Source organism: Oncorhynchus keta, chromosome 15 (assembly GCF_023373465.1).
Source record: "Oncorhynchus keta strain PuntledgeMale-10-30-2019 chromosome 15, Oket_V2, whole genome shotgun sequence".
Lineage (NCBI taxonomy): Eukaryota > Metazoa > Chordata > Actinopteri > Salmoniformes > Salmonidae > Oncorhynchus > Oncorhynchus keta.
The window spans coordinates 23,877,217-23,894,527 of NC_068435.1; the positions used below are offsets into that span (position 1 = coordinate 23,877,217).

Genomic DNA, 17,311 nt, shown 5'->3' on the forward strand with positions numbered 1-17,311 from the left:
ACAACATAACTTGATATAAAAGAGGAAATAATGATGATAGAATGCCATCAAGTGGTTTTACATAATAGTTAATTTATGTAATTTACCAATAAAGTAGGTGCAAGATGTTCAAAAGCCAAAATAAACACGTTTTCATCTGATGGCAGATATTACAATATGTTTCAGCAATCATTTAAGAGCATGTGATGTTCCCATTTTCGTACCTTTCTCTAGAGAGGCTGATCCTTGGCAGTTTGGGACAGCGCTTGCTCAGAGTGAAGAGTTTCCTCACAATCTTCTGGGCTTTCCCAAGAACCAAATTGGTGCTGATCTCCAATTGGCTGTAGCGCTTCTGGAGAGCTGCATCTGTTGCCCAAAACTTGAATACCGTGGATGTGTTTAAAAAACGGTCCGTTGGTAGTTTTTTCATGAAGGCCTTGAATTCATCTAAGAAATTGAGAAACAATCACCATAAAAACATGATTAGTTTTATTCATCTTAAAAAAGTAAATAATTTCACAATCATCAATATATTTTCATTTTCTTCACTTTTCTTAATTTTAACCAGATATTTATATTATGGATTATACCTTTTAATGTCCAATTATGGTTCATATCCCTAATTTACCATGGACAGCTCTACATTATCATTATATTATTTCACTATTTCACTAATTTAAACCATCCAGAGACTTCCTACTTATACCCTAGGCAAGTTATCTCCCTATGTAGCTGCTATGAAGTATCTTATCAAATCACTGCAATGAAGACACACCATACTTTTTTACAAAGCCCAACTGAGTGAGACCTGCAATTGTTATGGGGGCTGGAGCTTTTATATTCCTGTATGCTACTCTTGGCAAAACTGTAGTGAGTACATTTCTCGTTAAACTGACAGGCTCAGGTCTTTACAGTGCTTGATGATCCTGAGTGAGCTACCTCTGGCTCCCAGAGCCAACACCAAATGAGTTGAAAACATCAAGTTTTAGTTTATCACATTCAACTGCTCAATTGGGTTACACATCGGACTTGCGGTGTCACCTCTCTTCATTACTATCAGTCTCAAATGCATGCGATGTCGCAATAGGTGGATGGATCCATTAGTTTGTTCAGTGTTAAAATATTTTGTTTAATGGTAAATTATTTGATTGCATTATATCTCGATAGACCTCCTGACTGATTATTTGTTGACATGGGCATAATACCAGAGGAACTACTCCTGAAAAAACCTTACTAAATGTCTATGTTGTCGACATGCGTTCACATGCATTAATTGGAAACCCTTGAATGAGTAGGTGTGTCCAAACTTTTGACTGGTAATGTACGCTACTACTTCCCTTTTTTGGAAAACAGAACAAGCAGTGATAAGTAGCCTATTATGTACCTGCCTGTACTTACATAGATGTTATTCCCTTATGGTTACCTACTTCCGAAAATGTGGTCTCCTTTGACACGAGGAGGCAGAGTAACAGCGTACTTTCATATGTGGTTAGACACCACATTATGCCCTCATCAAATAACACATCTTTCTAGCATGCACTTACGGATTCTAACCACCCACCTGACAAGCCAAGGCTATAGAGTGGTAATATCATCTAATAAAAAACTAATCTTTCACCTTGGACCCTATAGCTGAAAATCAGGGCGCATCAACTTGCTGTTTGTCAGGCTCACCCACCATGTGAAACATACGGGATGTGTCCCAAATGGCACCCTATTCCCTTTTTAGTGTACTACTTTTGACTAGGGCCCATAGGAGCGGGGATATGGTGCCATTTGGGACGTAGGATATGGTGCCATTAACTGGAGTGATCAATGCCTCTGCTTCCCTCCACATGCACTGGAGAACCCAGGCCATTTGAATGGTCATTGGGATTCACAGAACACAAAAGTAATGTGTCTGTCTATTCTCCTTTTTCTTGGCATTTGTGACTTTATGTTCACATTCATGGAAAATGTAGGCCTTTAAAAATGTGTCAGAAAAAGGGATGTGGTTATTTCCCATAATGGACACAGCCCACTTTCATTCTGATGGGCGTATTAGTGATTCATATAACCATGAACAGAACAGACAGCAAGCTGGGCTTGTTTATTTTTTCTCAAAAACAAGGATTTTGAATCATGGTTTTGAATGGCAGCACTGCAACTATTATTTGATATTAGGCAGGGTGAAACCAATATTTTAAATGAGGACAATGCACTGCCATAAAGCTTGTATCTTTGAGTTGTATGTTACAGAGCAGATGCTTTTGCAATGTCGTTGCATGGAATACAGTGATATAATATCTTCCCATTTCTCAATGGATTACTGAATGTTTTTGTTATTACTGAATCCTGAACCTGAATTATTAAGGAACCCCCCTTGGAATCCCCATATCTCTTCCATTGCTTTGATTGAACAAGTTATTAACATACAGTGCATTCGGAAAGTATTCAGACATTTTTCCATATTTTGTTACGTTAGTATTATTCTAAAATTGATTAAATATATTTTTTCTCAGCAATCTACACACAATACCCCATAATGTCAAAGCGAAAAGTGTTTAAAAAAAAACATTTTTGCAAATGTATTACAAATAAAAAACAGAATTATCTTATTTTCACAAGCATTCAGACCCTTTTCTATGAGACTCGAAATTGAGCTCAACGGCATCCTGTTTCCATTGATAATCCTTGGGGAGTTTCATCAATTTGATTGGAGTCCACAGCATGTCAGAGAAAAATAACAAGCCATGAGGTTGAAGGAATTGTCCTTAGAGCTCCGAGACAGGATTGTGTCGAGGCACAGATCTGGGGAAGGGTAGCAAAAAAATTCTGCAGCATTGACGTTCCCCAAGAACACAGTGGCCTCCATCATTCTTAAATGGAAGAAGTTTGTAACCACCAAGACTCTTCCTAGAGCTGGCCGCCCGGCCAAACTGAGCAATCCAGGGAGAAGGGCCTTGGTCAGGGAGGTGACCAAGAACCCAATGGTCACTCTGACAGAGCTCCAGAGTTCCTCTGTGGAGATTGGAGAACCTTCCAGAAGGACAATCATCTCTGCAGCACACCACCAATCAGGCCTTTATGGTAGAGTGGCCAGACGGAAGCCACTCCTCAGTAAAAGGCAAATGAAAGCCCGCTTGGAGTATGCCAAAAGGCACTCAAAGACTCTCAGACCATGAGAAACAAGATTATCTGGTCTGATGTAACCAAGATTACTATTTGGCCTGAATGCCAAGCGTCATGTCTGGAGGAAACATGGCACCATCCCTACGGTGAAGCATGGTGGCAGCATCATGCTGTGGGAATATTTTTTAGTGGCAGGGACTGGGAGACTCGTCAGGATCGAGGCAAAGATGAACAGAGCAAAGTACAGAAAGATCCTTGAGGAAAACCTGCTCCAGAGCACTCAGGACCTCAGACATGGGCGAAGGTTCACCTTCCAACAGGACAACGACCCTAAGCATACAGCCAAGACAATACAGGAGTGGCTTCGGAACAAGTCTCTGAATGTCCTTGAGTGACCCAGCCAGAGCCCGGACTTGAACCCGATCAAACATCTCTGGAGAGACCTAAAAATAGCTGTGCAGCAACGTTCCCCATATAACCTGACAGAGCTTAATTAAGAGGATCTGCAGAGAAGAATGGGAGAAACTCCCCAAATACAGATGTGCCAAGCTTGTACCGTCATACCCAAGAAAACTTGATGCTATAATTGCTGCCAAAGGTTGTTCAACAAAGTACTGAGTAAAGGGTCTGAATACTTATGTAAATGTGATATTCTTTGTGGGGCAGAAGTCCCAGTGCAGTAAAAAGTATGATTGTTTTACGTTTTATATATATTTCCACACTAGGTTGAAATAATACTGTGAAATTGTGAATATGATGAAAATGCCCTTTTAGTGTAAGAGCAGTTTAAAAAGATCGCCTGAAATTCCAGCCTGTTTTAACTTAAAGAACCAATACGAGAGAGCGTTCCATAGCTCTCTGCCAATAACAGCTAGTTTTCAGTTTTCCCCTCCTCACTCAGACCACTCCCAGACAGTCCTAGCTAAATTCTTGCTTGAGACATTGCTCTTTGCTAAGAAGCTTCTTTTTTTTACCACGTTAATTGAAAACAATCCCAGTAAGGTACTTAATTGTTACCTAGAAAGGATTTGATTTTGAGATTAAAAGAATGGCTGCATTGGACCTTTAAGAGAGATCTAAGTTCACCATCCTTCTTTCAAACGTATGTCTCCTTTTTTCTTTCCGTGGGTATACTACTCCTACTGGAATACTTTGAGTGGAAAACACAGTGAGACATGGCTGTCAAGCTATCATCACAAAGACATCAAATGGTTGCTTGTGGCACTTTGACGGCAACTACAATACAGTGCCTCCACCATATTTGACATTATAGTTACAGTGCACTATATGGTACACTGACATAAAGACGGCACTTCTTTCAAGGTAAAACTTGTCGGGATTGGTAAACTATCTGTAGGAACTACTGCAGTTGATGCTCGCTCTTTCTGAACAAGGTTCCTATTCTCCTATGACATTTTTCAACACTTTATATTCCAGAGACAGGACTAAGAACAACATTTTCACTTTCTCTGTGTATCAGATTTTGAAATATCAGATATTGAGGGGGGATCTTGTTGGGCTCAGACTGAGCCTATAGAAAATACAACCTGTATCAGATAAGAAATACATTATGCAAACAGCACAAATAAACTAGTTGATCGTTACTAGGCTTTCTGGTGGCATATAATGTGATCCGGAACTGGATAAGATATTAATATTTACATTAATATCTTAAAAGATCCTTTTGTTTTGTCCCTTAAAGACTCGTTCAATTTTCAAAACACAAATAAATATTTTCATAATGAAATCGTACCACTTGAGATATGCTGTACAGTTTGTGGGCTAAGACACCATATATGAACTTCAATGCCTCATCAGGTACAACAAAAAATGTAATCAAACTAAAGGTCCTGCTATGTGATCAAATATGGCTGCTGTTGCAGTTATTAGATGAGACTGAAACATTTTATTTGTTCAGTATGTTTCTAGATCCTATTATTAACCAATGTAAAGTCTAAGACTCACTGTGAAAAAACACAGGTCAAGTATGTATTGCTCCGAGCCCACAACCAAATAATGATGAGCAGAAGCACTGTTTTTGATTGCACAGTGGGAGGAAGTAAGACATGATCTGACCCAACAACATATTATACCACACAGTAAACTGCAGGATCTGATTTGCATTGAGGAGGGTTCATCTCTTTTGCCTTGCAAATGGCTTATAACTCTCTCTCCCTTTGGATAACTCACAAAGTAATCGCCTGTGGACCGATTCTGCCTGTGAACTGAAGAATCTGTCAGGACTGAATGGGATGTGTCGGATAACGAGCAGCAGCAGTTCTGGTTATTTGGACAAATCATGATTTCACAGGTGTTAGCATCTCTTAATCACTTATCTTAACATGTATGGGTTAACCGAGATTACTCACAAAGTAACATAATGCTGTCTGAACAGGATTCTTTGTTAATGTGAGACTAGCAACTTTCCCACCAGACAAATAAATATTCACCTATTGTAGGCTCAAGGAATACTGTAGTATTACTATATTTTCAATAGCTTTTCTTCAAGAAATCAAGTATCTTGTTATTTTGCCTTGAACATATGAACATTTTTCATATGAGAAATGCTCCTCACTTTCTGTCAGTGCTGGTAAAGCATGAACAATAAATATATTCGACCTTTGCACACACGGGAAACCAATGCTATCAGGTTTCTGCTTATTGCTCTCTGGTGGGTGATTTTAGCATGGAAAAACACCACTATGTGCTCTAAGGTTCGACAAACTCATAAAGGAGATCAATTTCCACTACTACAATGATTCCTTCTTCCAGGGTTGGCGCTGAAACATAATAACCTGACACTGACTCTTGCTCTTGATCTGCAAGGCTCAGATATTTCAGTATTTATGGCTAACGTGTGGAGCAAGATGTCACAAACTCATGATAGCTTTATGATTTCTTAGGAAAAATATACAGATGCATGATTACTGTTTCCTTTAATCATGGATGGCTATACACATGAGCTAAGACAAACTATCAATTTGGCTATGTTCGGCAATCTGGGCTTTTTATTGTTGCCATTTAAGGGTTTATGTTGCATACAATGAATGCTGTACTGAAATATTTCCCATTAAACCAAATCTGACATTCAATATAACATCATCATCAAATATTTATTGGAATTAGGATGCTCATTCTAGCTGATGTTGTACACTCTTTTGCCCTTGTTGGTGATCATTGTGTTACAGTATCGCTTTGCCACAATTTATAACCCAGAAGAACCATCCGTTTCAGGGATGTGAAGCACAGTACAGTAGTACTGCTTCTGTTATAATTTATTGAGAAATACAGTTTCTTTAGAATGCCATTAGACAATTCCCTTTTACCTCATGTTATACAAATCAAAACCCTTTTGGGTATTATTAATAAGCATGACAAATTGTTTCATTACTACTGCCAGGTCAACTTTGACAACAGAGAGGGTAACACCAGAAGCTTGAGTAAGCTCACAAGTTATTTAGCATTGACTGTTTGGAATATTTCACCAAGTCATGCGGTAAGATCCAACCTGGATAATAGATTTAGTGAACAGGAGGGGGTCAATCATTCAGGCAGCATTTCCCCAGCAGCTATTTCTCAGAATACTTGCCTGAGGATAATGGTTTTTACACTTAGTGAGTAATGTATTGAATGAGATATTTCGCCAAAATATGTAATTTCAGTGCCATAGAGGACGCCTGCTGTCCATTGACTAAAGCAGATGCTTTGGGAACATTTCTAAGGACATTTTATTGAGCTGAGTCATCTATTGGATCTAGCCCAGTTCTTGTAGTCGGGCACCAGTTTCTCTAACCTGACCAAGGAGCATAACAAGAATATATTGTTTCATTGCTCTTACAGTATGAAAGCAGTACTCTCCAATGTTACACCATCAAGCTGCAGTTGGGAATGAGACAGTCATTTGTTCTTCTGTGTTCTATAGTAAGAATGTATTGCCATGGAAAAAATACATTATATTCCTCTAATTAGTATTGATGGAGGAATGAAGTTGATGCAGTTGCATATTGGGATATTATTTTAGCCGATATTCCGTATCGTTTTGGAAATATTGCAAGATTATTTTCTCGCTAGTTGGCTGTACCTGCACCAAAACTCCAGTATTTTTCCTTCATAGCTTGTTCTCCATCTTCTTTTAAATAGGGAGCCAATTTGTTTTCAGGACTCATTTCCATTACTGATCAAAACTCGTTTTCTCATGGCTCTCTCTTATCACTCTGCAGCAGACATATGGTGAGCAATATGTTTGGAACATCGAATCACAATAAAATTCCAGTATTGGATCGCAATGCATATAGAATCATGAGAATTGCAATACATATCATATCTGGGATAATATAATATTGTGAGGTCCCTGGCAATTTCCAGCAGTACTAATTTGCCTTTTGACTCCATATATAGTATCAACATTGCTACCAGGTAAGCTATCGTCATCAGCTATCACTCTGTCAGAGAATGCATTTGTCATAACCCTATAACGTCTTCCACGAACAGTATCTGACAGGTACAATTCTTAGAATAAAGGGTTCCCAAAGGGTTCCAGGTCAAATCCTTGGGATCCGGTTCTACATGTAACCCAAAACGGTTCTACTTGGAACCAAAAGGGTTCTGCCTTGAAACAACAAGGGTTATTTAAAGGGGATCTTCTATGTGTACAGACAAAGAACCCTTTTGAATTCTAAATAGCACCCTTTTTCTAAGAGTGTGTCACGGCAGATTTCCTCCTCTTCCTCTGAGGAGGTGTAGCAAGGATCGGACCAATACGCAGCGTGGTAGGTGTCCATGTTTTAACAGGGAAAACTGAACATGAACACAAAATAACAACGTGAACTGGCAATGAAACAGTCCTGTGTGGCACAGACACAGGAAACAATCACCCACAAAATACCCAAAGAACATGGCTGCCTAAATATGGTTCCCAATCAGAGACAATGATAAACACCTGCCTCTAATTGAGAACCAATCTAGGCAACCATAGACTTACATAAACACCTAGACTAGAAAACACTCCATAAACATACAAAACCCCTAGACCAGGCAAAACACATAAATCCCCCATGTCACACCATGAACTAACCAAAATAATAAAGAAAACAAAGATAACTAAGGCCAGGGCGTGACAGAGTGTAAACTAGGATGTTGTTTGGCTCTCTGTTAAAATATGCTGTCTACTATTTTAAATTGGCTCTAATCTTTAACAAAATGGTACACTGATTCTTAATCCTTAAGACAAAATATGCACGGTCTGCCAGCCGTTATGATTAAATGCTGAATGAGGTCCAGGTAACCATTAGAATCCTAATTCATTAAGTGAATTAGAATCCTCATTCATTCACTCATTCATATTTTGTGTATTTGATGGTTCTGGATAATAAAATGTATTAACCTTGGGCATTATCAAGGTTGTGTATATAAAGGAAGCCAGGTGGCCTAGTTGGATGAAGACAGATGGGATTTAACTATGTTCCCACTCACAGTTATTATATTGTTTAATCGTATTTGTTTTATATACCAAACATGACCTTAAATTCCCTTTATGGTAGATGTAATTTTTGTGAGGCGGACATGCAGTATTGTGAATAGTGTCAATAGACTTGACAAAGGTAGCCTATGTGCATGACAAATGTAGCCTATGTGTCTCAGCACCTCCCCCTTTAAAATCCTTGATTACAATGCTTCCCCTGCATGGGAGACCAGGTGAAAATTACAACACCTTTCATCCTCTCCCTCAAACACCTTCTTTTTTAAAAACCTTTTTTTAATCAGGGCCCTTTGTGCCCTGATGAAAAGTAGTGCCATAAATAGGGAATAGGGTGCTATTTGGGATGCAACCCTTCTGTCCATTGTTAATTCCCATAGGCCTTTCGACCTGCCCATTTTACTGTTGCCCAGTAACTGTCACAGTCTAGTTTAAAAGTGTGCGTTCAATGCAGTTCAAACTGACAGCATTAGTTTATACGTAATACTCTTTTTGCAACATCAATCAAAACCCAGATACGACTTAATAAAAGTAAGAAGATAAGCTGTGGGTACTGTAATACAAGGTGACAGTTCTGTGGAATGAAAACCTACTTATTGTGTGTATGTATTGACATGTATGTGTAACTGATGCATACACACACACACACACGCTACATGTTAATAGTTTTAAATGTATGTAAATTGTAAAGCATTTTGTCTGTAATATCTTATTCTTTATGTGAGACTAGCTGTCACCATTGGTGTCAGTTAACGGGATTCTAATAAAATCTAATTTTTAAAAAGAAACTAAAGAAAGTGCACATCTAGTGGTTAGCCTAGTGGTTAGGGTGTTGGATTAGTAACCGAAAGGTTGCAAGATTGAATCCCTGAGCTGACAAGGTAAAAATAGGTCATTCTGCCCCTGAACAAGGCAGTTAACCCACTGTTCCTAGGCCATCATTGAAAGTAATCATTTGTTCTTTAACTGACTTGCCTAGTTAAAAGTAGTGTACGATATAGGGAATAGGGTGCCATTCCCCCTTCTGATGACCAGGTGGCGAATCGCATCTCTGCATGTCTGGCAGACATATCAGTGTGGATGACGGATCACCACCTCAAGCTGAACCTCGGCAAGACGGAGCTGCTCTTCCTCCCGGGGAAGGACTGCCCGTTCCATGATCTCGCCATCACGGTTGACAACTCCATTGTGTCCTCCTCCCAGAGCGCTAAGAACCTTGGCGTGATCCTGGACAACACCCTGTCGTTCTCAACTAACATCAAGGCGGTGGCCCGTTCCTGTAGGTTCATGCTCTACAACATCCGCAGAGTACGACCCTGCCTCACACAGGAAGCGGCGCAGGTCCTAATCCAGGCACTTGTCATCTCCCGTCTGGATTACTGCAACTCGCTGTTGGCTGGGCTCCCTGCCTGTGCCATTAAACCCCTACAACTCATCCAGAACGCCGCAGCCCGTCTGGTGTTCAACCTTCCCAAGTTCTCTCACGTCACCCCGCTCCTCCGCTCTCTCCACTGGCTTCCAGTTGAAGATCGCATCCGCTACAAGACCATGGTGCTTGCCTACGGAGCTGTGAGGGGAACGGCACCTCAGTACCTCCAGGCTCTGATCAGGCCCTACACCCAAACAAGGGCACTGCGTTCATCCACCTCTGGCCTGCTCGCCTCCCTACCACTGAGGAAGTACAGTTCCCGCTCAGCCCAGTCAAAACTGTTCGCTGCTCTGGCCCCCCAATGGTGGAACAAACTCCCTCACGACGCCAGGACAGCGGAGTCAATCACCACCTTCTGGAGACACCTGAAACCCCACCTCTTTAAGGAATACCTAGGATAGGATAAGTAATCCCCCCCCCCTAAAGATTTAGATGCACTATTGTAAAGTGGCTGTTCCACTGGATGTCATAAGGTGAATGCACCAATTTGTAAGTCGCTCTGGATAAGAGCGTCTGCTAAATGACTTAAATGTAATGTAAATGTAATTTGGGACGAAAACTAGGAAGTCATAGTCACTGCCCTGATCAGGACACTGCCTCTGAAATAGCATTCAAAACACATTTTCTAATAGTAAGGACTAGATTCAATAAGATCAAGCGTTAACTGGGGATAGCAAACACTCACTTAGTGGATGTTTTGCCGTGTTGGAGGTGTAACGGCATTGGGTGTCATAAAGCCACACCCACCCCACTCCTGTTAGAAGTTCAGAGCTAGAAAGTGTAGGCTATATAGAAACATTTACACTCAAATTAAAAAATCTTCAAACAAGATAATTAAGATTTCTATCATCCCAATGCAGGTGTAGTTGACAGACACATTCCACCTTTCCAACTTGTAAACAAGGCTATTGTGACTCCATGCAGCCAATAGAAATGTCCACTTTAGGTATAATGCTGGGAGCCATTGTGGATTTGACAGCTCTTACCAGTTACACCTCAGACACTGCCAAAACAACCGCTATGAGGATGTTGGCCAAAGCAGAACTGATTGAAGAGAACCCCTTCTAATCTTTATTGAAGAGCTTGTAACAAACTATAAGTCTTTCCTCTCATAGTAGGGAATATGAGGAAGTTTCATCTCTCCTCACGCTAGAAAATGTTTGTTGCCTTGGGCAAAGTAAAGATAAAAATGTTTGCAAGGCCTATGTTGCAAAGTACATTCAGAAATGGGCTTAGGGCTTAGTAGCTCAAGAGGGAAGAGCCAACCTGGGAGATACTTGCTGTAACGTGGCTGGCACTGTCTACCTTTGAGGCAGTGGGAGTTGACTGTACTTAGTTTCTGTTGCTTAACCTTTAAACATAGACAAATAATTAAAAGCTCAATGTTGTTAATAGGGTATTGTGAATTTATGAATACCACATTTTGTTTCAATTAAATTCTACCAATGAGCTGAGGTCACATGAGTTTTTAAGGACTTTAAATACCTCTTCACCTTTAGTATATGAAGGCCGTTTTCTATTGTCCTGATGGGCAACCGTACCGCTGAATTTACACAACTATACTGCACTACACTATTCACATACAACTTGCTATGCTGACAGACATACACACGCACACAGAGACAGACAGCTCTCTTGTTGTTTGCTATAAAAATACAATTTACATTTTAAAAAACAACAACATAATAATCACCCAAATTATTGTAACTAATAGGTAACATAGAGCCTTTTTAATCTAGTGGTGGACAAGCCCACACAATACTCACACATCCAGTACAACAACACAGACTTAGCATGTCACACCCTGATCTGTTTCACCTGTCTTTATGATTGTCTCCACCCCCCCCAGGTGTCGCCCATCATCCCCATTATCCCCTGTGTATTTATACCTGTGTTCTCTGTTTGTCTGTTGCCAGTTCCTTTTGTTTCGTCAAGCCTACCAGCGTTTTTCACTCTGTTCCTGTCTCTTGATTGTTCCTGTTTTCTAGTTTTCCCAGTGTTGACCTTTTCTGCCTGCCATGAGCCTGCCTGCCGTCCTGTACCTTTGCCCCACCTATCTGGATTACTGACCCCTGCCTGCCCTTGACCTGTCTTTTGCCTTCCCCTGTTGGATTAATAAACTGTTATTACTTCAACGTGGTCTGCATCTGGGTCTTAACTGAAAAGTGATATAGCTAGTATTTATTAAACAGCCTTTACAAAGCCCTGAAAAAAGTACTGTGTTTAAAGCTGTTAACTAGATCCTCATTAGCTGTAGTGACTCTAGCACTATGACATTTGATTAGCTGAATTCAACAGTGTGAGTCACAATGTAATTGAGCCAATGGAGACGACCCCTGGCCTCACGAACTGTCCATGTTGAATGCCTACACTTACCAACAGAAGGCAGTTCATTGTCATTAGCTACTGAGTTGAGCTGTACTCACAAATAATCCCTGACATCAGTTGAATGTTTTTCAATAACAATGTTTTGACAAAAAACATTTGTTTACAATTAGCTCAATTTGCAACAACAAAAACACCAATATAGTCTAGAAAAGTTGCACCGCAGTTACTTGGTCGCGTCACACCGTTGTTGTCAACATTCTCAAGCCACTCTCAGACACACTGATGCCGAAAGTTGAGTGGTGCCCAGTCATTCTTAATGGGGGCTAATGATTTCTATGGCTAAATTAGAGTATAGTGGCTTGGAAATACGATGACATTTCTAAAGTAGCCAAACAACTTTGTCATCATTTTGATGCTGTCAAATATACTTTAGAGATGGCAATGTTGCCATTAACTAGCAAAGTTTGTAAAAAAATAGCAAGCAATGCTAACGTAAGTGAGCTAAAGTTATACTTCATCTAAAGTCAATTTGGCGACATCACAATGATGACAAAAGTTTTCGACTACTAAATATTTGTCTCCTTTCGAAATGTCATCATCTTTCCAAGCCACTATTATGTACTTTAGATTAAATGTTCATCAGTGCCAATTAAGCAGAACGTTCAGTTGGGCACCAGTGCTCAAGAGAATATTCATATCGATATTGTGATGCAACATGCAATCCATTAATATGTTAAACACATTGTATGCAAGTAAAACACGCTCATATTACAACATACTGTAGCATTATTTCCTGTTTGGCAAAGTCCACTTATTTCGCAGGGAGGTAGTTATGTAAGCTATACCTTCACCTGTAGGCAGTGATTTTAACTCTGTCGAGGGGAGAGGAAGGACTAGTACCATGACTACATTCTCAGATAGTATCCCCTGGGAGTGCAAAGATTCTAGGAAACAAGACCGTATGAAGGGAGAGCATACGTTACACGAGCCACCCCCCAGAGGGGGGCATGTATTCCTTTCCCCCCGACCACTTTAAATACGCATCCCAAATAGCATCCTATTACCTATATAGTGCATTACTTTTGACCAGGGTCCATAGGGCTCTGGTCAAACGTAGTGCACTGTATAGGGAACATGGTGCCATTTTAGACATACACACTACATTTTTCATTAAAAAAGGTTCTCTACAGGCGATCCTGGTGACAAATGGAGCCTGAGCTAAAGGATCCCTAACCACACTAAATTACCCCATGTGGATTTGATGCATCTCTCTCTCAACAGGCACAAAGAATGAACAATAGTAGAAGATGAACTGCCATTGTCTCATCCATTTGTCAGCAGGAGAGGGAGGAGAGGCCTTCATCTGCTATTCTATTTATAGCTCAATGTCTTTGTTGCAAGCAGTCAGATATTGAACAGCGTTGATGATGTTTTTCTCCCTAGGAAAAAAAACTTTATTTTCAGTATACAACACCTCCTCCGCAAGCATCTGTGCTACTTCGCTGAGCTACCGGTCAAGTTTGACGATGAATCACTTTCATACCAGAAATAGAGCCTTGGAAAGTTTTGCTCCCATTGTTCATGTATTAAAGTGAACAAAAAAGTTTGACACATGACAGAAAGAGAAGCGAGGTTCAACTGGTGTTTGAAATAGTCTCAGAGAGTCTGCTGCTGGACCTAGGCCAAAACTCCTGAGCCCCTAGTGAGATGTCGAGCACTGTTGAGTCTATGTACCTCAAGAGAGTAAGTTGTCCTCCAGTCCGAGCGCATGGTGGGCTAGTGGTCCTTGGGGATCACAGAGAGCTTTAGGGGTCAGCAGCACACAAGTAAAACCACCATCACAGTCCCTGAGCTCCAATGGTGAGCTGACAGTGCTTCAAAGACTTTTCTCAAGGAACTAACTGTTTGTCTCTACCCCTGCACCTTAATCCATGTTTCTCCATGTTTTTGTTGTATTTCATTTCACTCGTTTGAAATATAGCACACATTCTCATTTTGCTGCCATTGCTGCTTGAGTTAAGGCAGGCGTGTGCTTTGTGGTCTCTGATCATGTGAGCGAACTTATGTGCCTCCGGAATCGACATGTGAAGTCTGCACAGAATGTAAAATCACAGGGATCAAAGTATCCCAAAGCATCACAAAACTATTAATACATTGGGTGTAGATTTCCAGAGCTGAATTTCAACTTTTGGCAAACCTCATATTTTACCAAAATATTTATTATAATTGAGTTCCTTGTGCGTAGTGTTTGTGTGAGCTTGACTAGATCTCTTAGTCTGTATACTAACAATTAGAAAGTGTTGATCTATGTGGCACTGTATCAGCACAATTTCACGGTAGAATTATAGCTCCAATCACATTACTGACATGTGCAACATGCAACATCTACTGTTACAGTGCATTTGGAAAGTATTCAGACCCCTTCATTTTTTCCACATGTTGTTATGTTACAGCCTTATTCTAAAATGGATTACATCCCCACAGCATGATGCTGCCACCACCGTGCTTCACCGTAGGGATGGTATTGGCCAGGTGATGAGCGGTGCCTGGTTTACTCCAGACATTGCGCTTGGCATTCAGGCCAAAGAGTTCAATCTTGGTTTCATCAGACCAGAGAATCTTTTTTCTCATGGTCTGAGAGTCCTTTAGGTACCTTTTAGCAAATTCCAAGCGGGCTGTCATGTGCCTTTTTACTAAGGAGTGGTTCCATCTGGCCAATCTACCATAAAGGCCTGATTGGTGGAGTGCTGCAGAGATGGTTGTTCTTCTGGAAGGTTGTCCCATCTCCACAGAGGAACTGGAGATCTGTCAGAATGCCCTACCCTGTGCTCTGACCTCTTTCTCCCCTCTCTCTCCAGATGAAATCTTGCGTCTTGTGACGGCCGGCCGCCCAACAACCTGCCCGCTCGACCCTATCCCCTCCTCTCTTCTCCAGACCATTTCCGGAGACCTTCTCCCTTACCTCACCTCGCTCATCAACTCATCCCTGACCGCTGGCTACGTCCCTTCCGTCTTCAAGAGAGCGAGAGTTGCACCCCTTCTGAAAAAACCTACACTCGATCCCTCCGATGTCAACAACTACAGACCAGTATCCCTTCTTTCTTTTCTCTCCAAAACTCTTGAACGTGCCGTCCTTGGCCAGCTCGCCCGCTATCTCTCAGAATGACCTTCTTGATCCAAATCAGTCAGGTTTCAAGACTAGTCATTCAACTGAGACTGCTCTTCTCTGTATCACGGAGGCGCTCCGCACTGCTAAAGCTAACTCTCTCTCCTCTGCTCTCATCCTTCTAGACCTATCGGCTGCCTTCGATACTGTGAACCATCAGATCCTCCTCTCCACCCTCTCCGAGTTGGGCATCTCCGGCGCGGCCCATGCTTGGATTGCGTCCTACCTGACAGGTCGCTCCTACCAGGTGGCGTGGCGAGAATCTGTCTCCTCACCACGCGCTCTCACCACTGGTGTCCCCCAGGGCTCTGTTCTAGGCCCTCTCCTATTCTCGCTATACACCAAGTCACTTGGCTCTGTCATAACCTCACATGGTCTCTCCTATCATTGCTATGCAGACGACACACAATTAATCTTCTCCTTTCCCCCTTCTGATGACCAGGTGGCGAATCGCATCTCTGCATGTCTGGCAGACATATCAGTGTGGATGACGGATCACCACCTCAAGCTGAACCTCGGCAAGACGGAGCTGCTCTTCCTCCCGGGGAAGGACTGCCCGTTCCATGATCTCGCCATCACGGTTGACAACTCCATTGTGTCCTCCTCCCAGAGCGCTAAGAACCTTGGCGTGATCCTGGACAACACCCTGTCGTTCTCAACTAACATCAAGGCGGTGGCCCGTTCCTGTAGGTTCATGCTCTACAACATCCGCAGAGTACGACCCTGCCTCACACAGGAAGCGGCGCAGGTCCTAATCCAGGCACTTGTCATCTCCCGTCTGGATTACTGCAACTCGCTGTTGGCTGGGCTCCCTGCCTGTGCCATTAAACCCCTACAACTCATCCAGAACGCCGCAGCCCGTCTGGTGTTCAACCTTCCCAAGTTCTCTCACGTCACCCCGCTCCTCCGCTCTCTCCACTGGCTTCCAGTTGAAGCTCGCATCCGCTACAAGACCATGGTGCTTGCCTACGGAGCTGTGAGGGGAACGGTACCTCAGTACCTCCAGGCTCTGATCAGGCCCTACACCCAAACAAGGGCACTGCGTTCATCCACCTCTGGCCTGCTCGCCTCCCTACCACTGAGGAAGTACAGTTCCCGCTCAGCCCAGTCAAAACTGTTTGCTGCTCTGGCTCCCCAATGGTGGAACAAACGCCCTCACGACGCCAGGACAGCGGAGTCAATCACCACCTTCCGGAGACACCTGAAACCCCACCTCTTTAAGGAATACCTAGGATAGGATAAAGTAATCCTTCTCACCCCCCCCCCCCTTAAAAAATTTAGATGCACTATTGTAAAGTGGCTGTTCCACTGGATGTCATAAGGTGAATGCACCAATTTGTAAGTCGCTCTGGATAAGAGCGTTTGCTAAATGACTTAAATGTAATGTAAATGTAGAATGACCATTGGGTTCTTGGTCACCTCCCTGACCAAGGCCCTTCTCTCCCTATTGCTCAGTTTGGCCGGGCAACCATTTAAGAATGATGGAGGCCACTGCGTTCTTGGGACCTTCAATGCTGAAAAAAATGTGTACCCTTCCCCAGACCTGTGTCTCAACATAATCCTGTCTCGGAGCTAGCAGACAATGCTTTCGACATCATGGTTGGATTTTTGCTCTGACATGCACTGTCAACTGTGGGACTTATATAGACAGGTGTGTGTGTGTGCCTTTCTAAATCATGTCCAATCAATAGAATAAAAAAAGGACTCCAGTCAAATTGTAGAAACATCTCAAGGATGATCAATGGAAACAGGATGTATCTGACCTTAATTTCGAGTCTCATAGCTAAGGGTCTCAATACTTAGGTAATTAAGGTATTTCAGT

The 17,311-nt window shown here is 42.0% G+C and overlaps 1 protein-coding gene across 1 annotated transcript in view; it reads right to left on the reverse strand.

Moving 5' to 3' along the window:
* LOC118394639 (BMP/retinoic acid-inducible neural-specific protein 3) overlaps positions 1–17,311 on the reverse strand; it is a 121,893-nt gene that overhangs the window by 16,723 nt on the left and 87,859 nt on the right. The window contains exon 7 of the mRNA XM_035788060.2: positions 204–426. Coding sequence (XP_035643953.1) covers positions 204–426 — 223 coding nt within the window. The remainder of the gene's footprint in view (positions 1–203; positions 427–17,311) is intronic.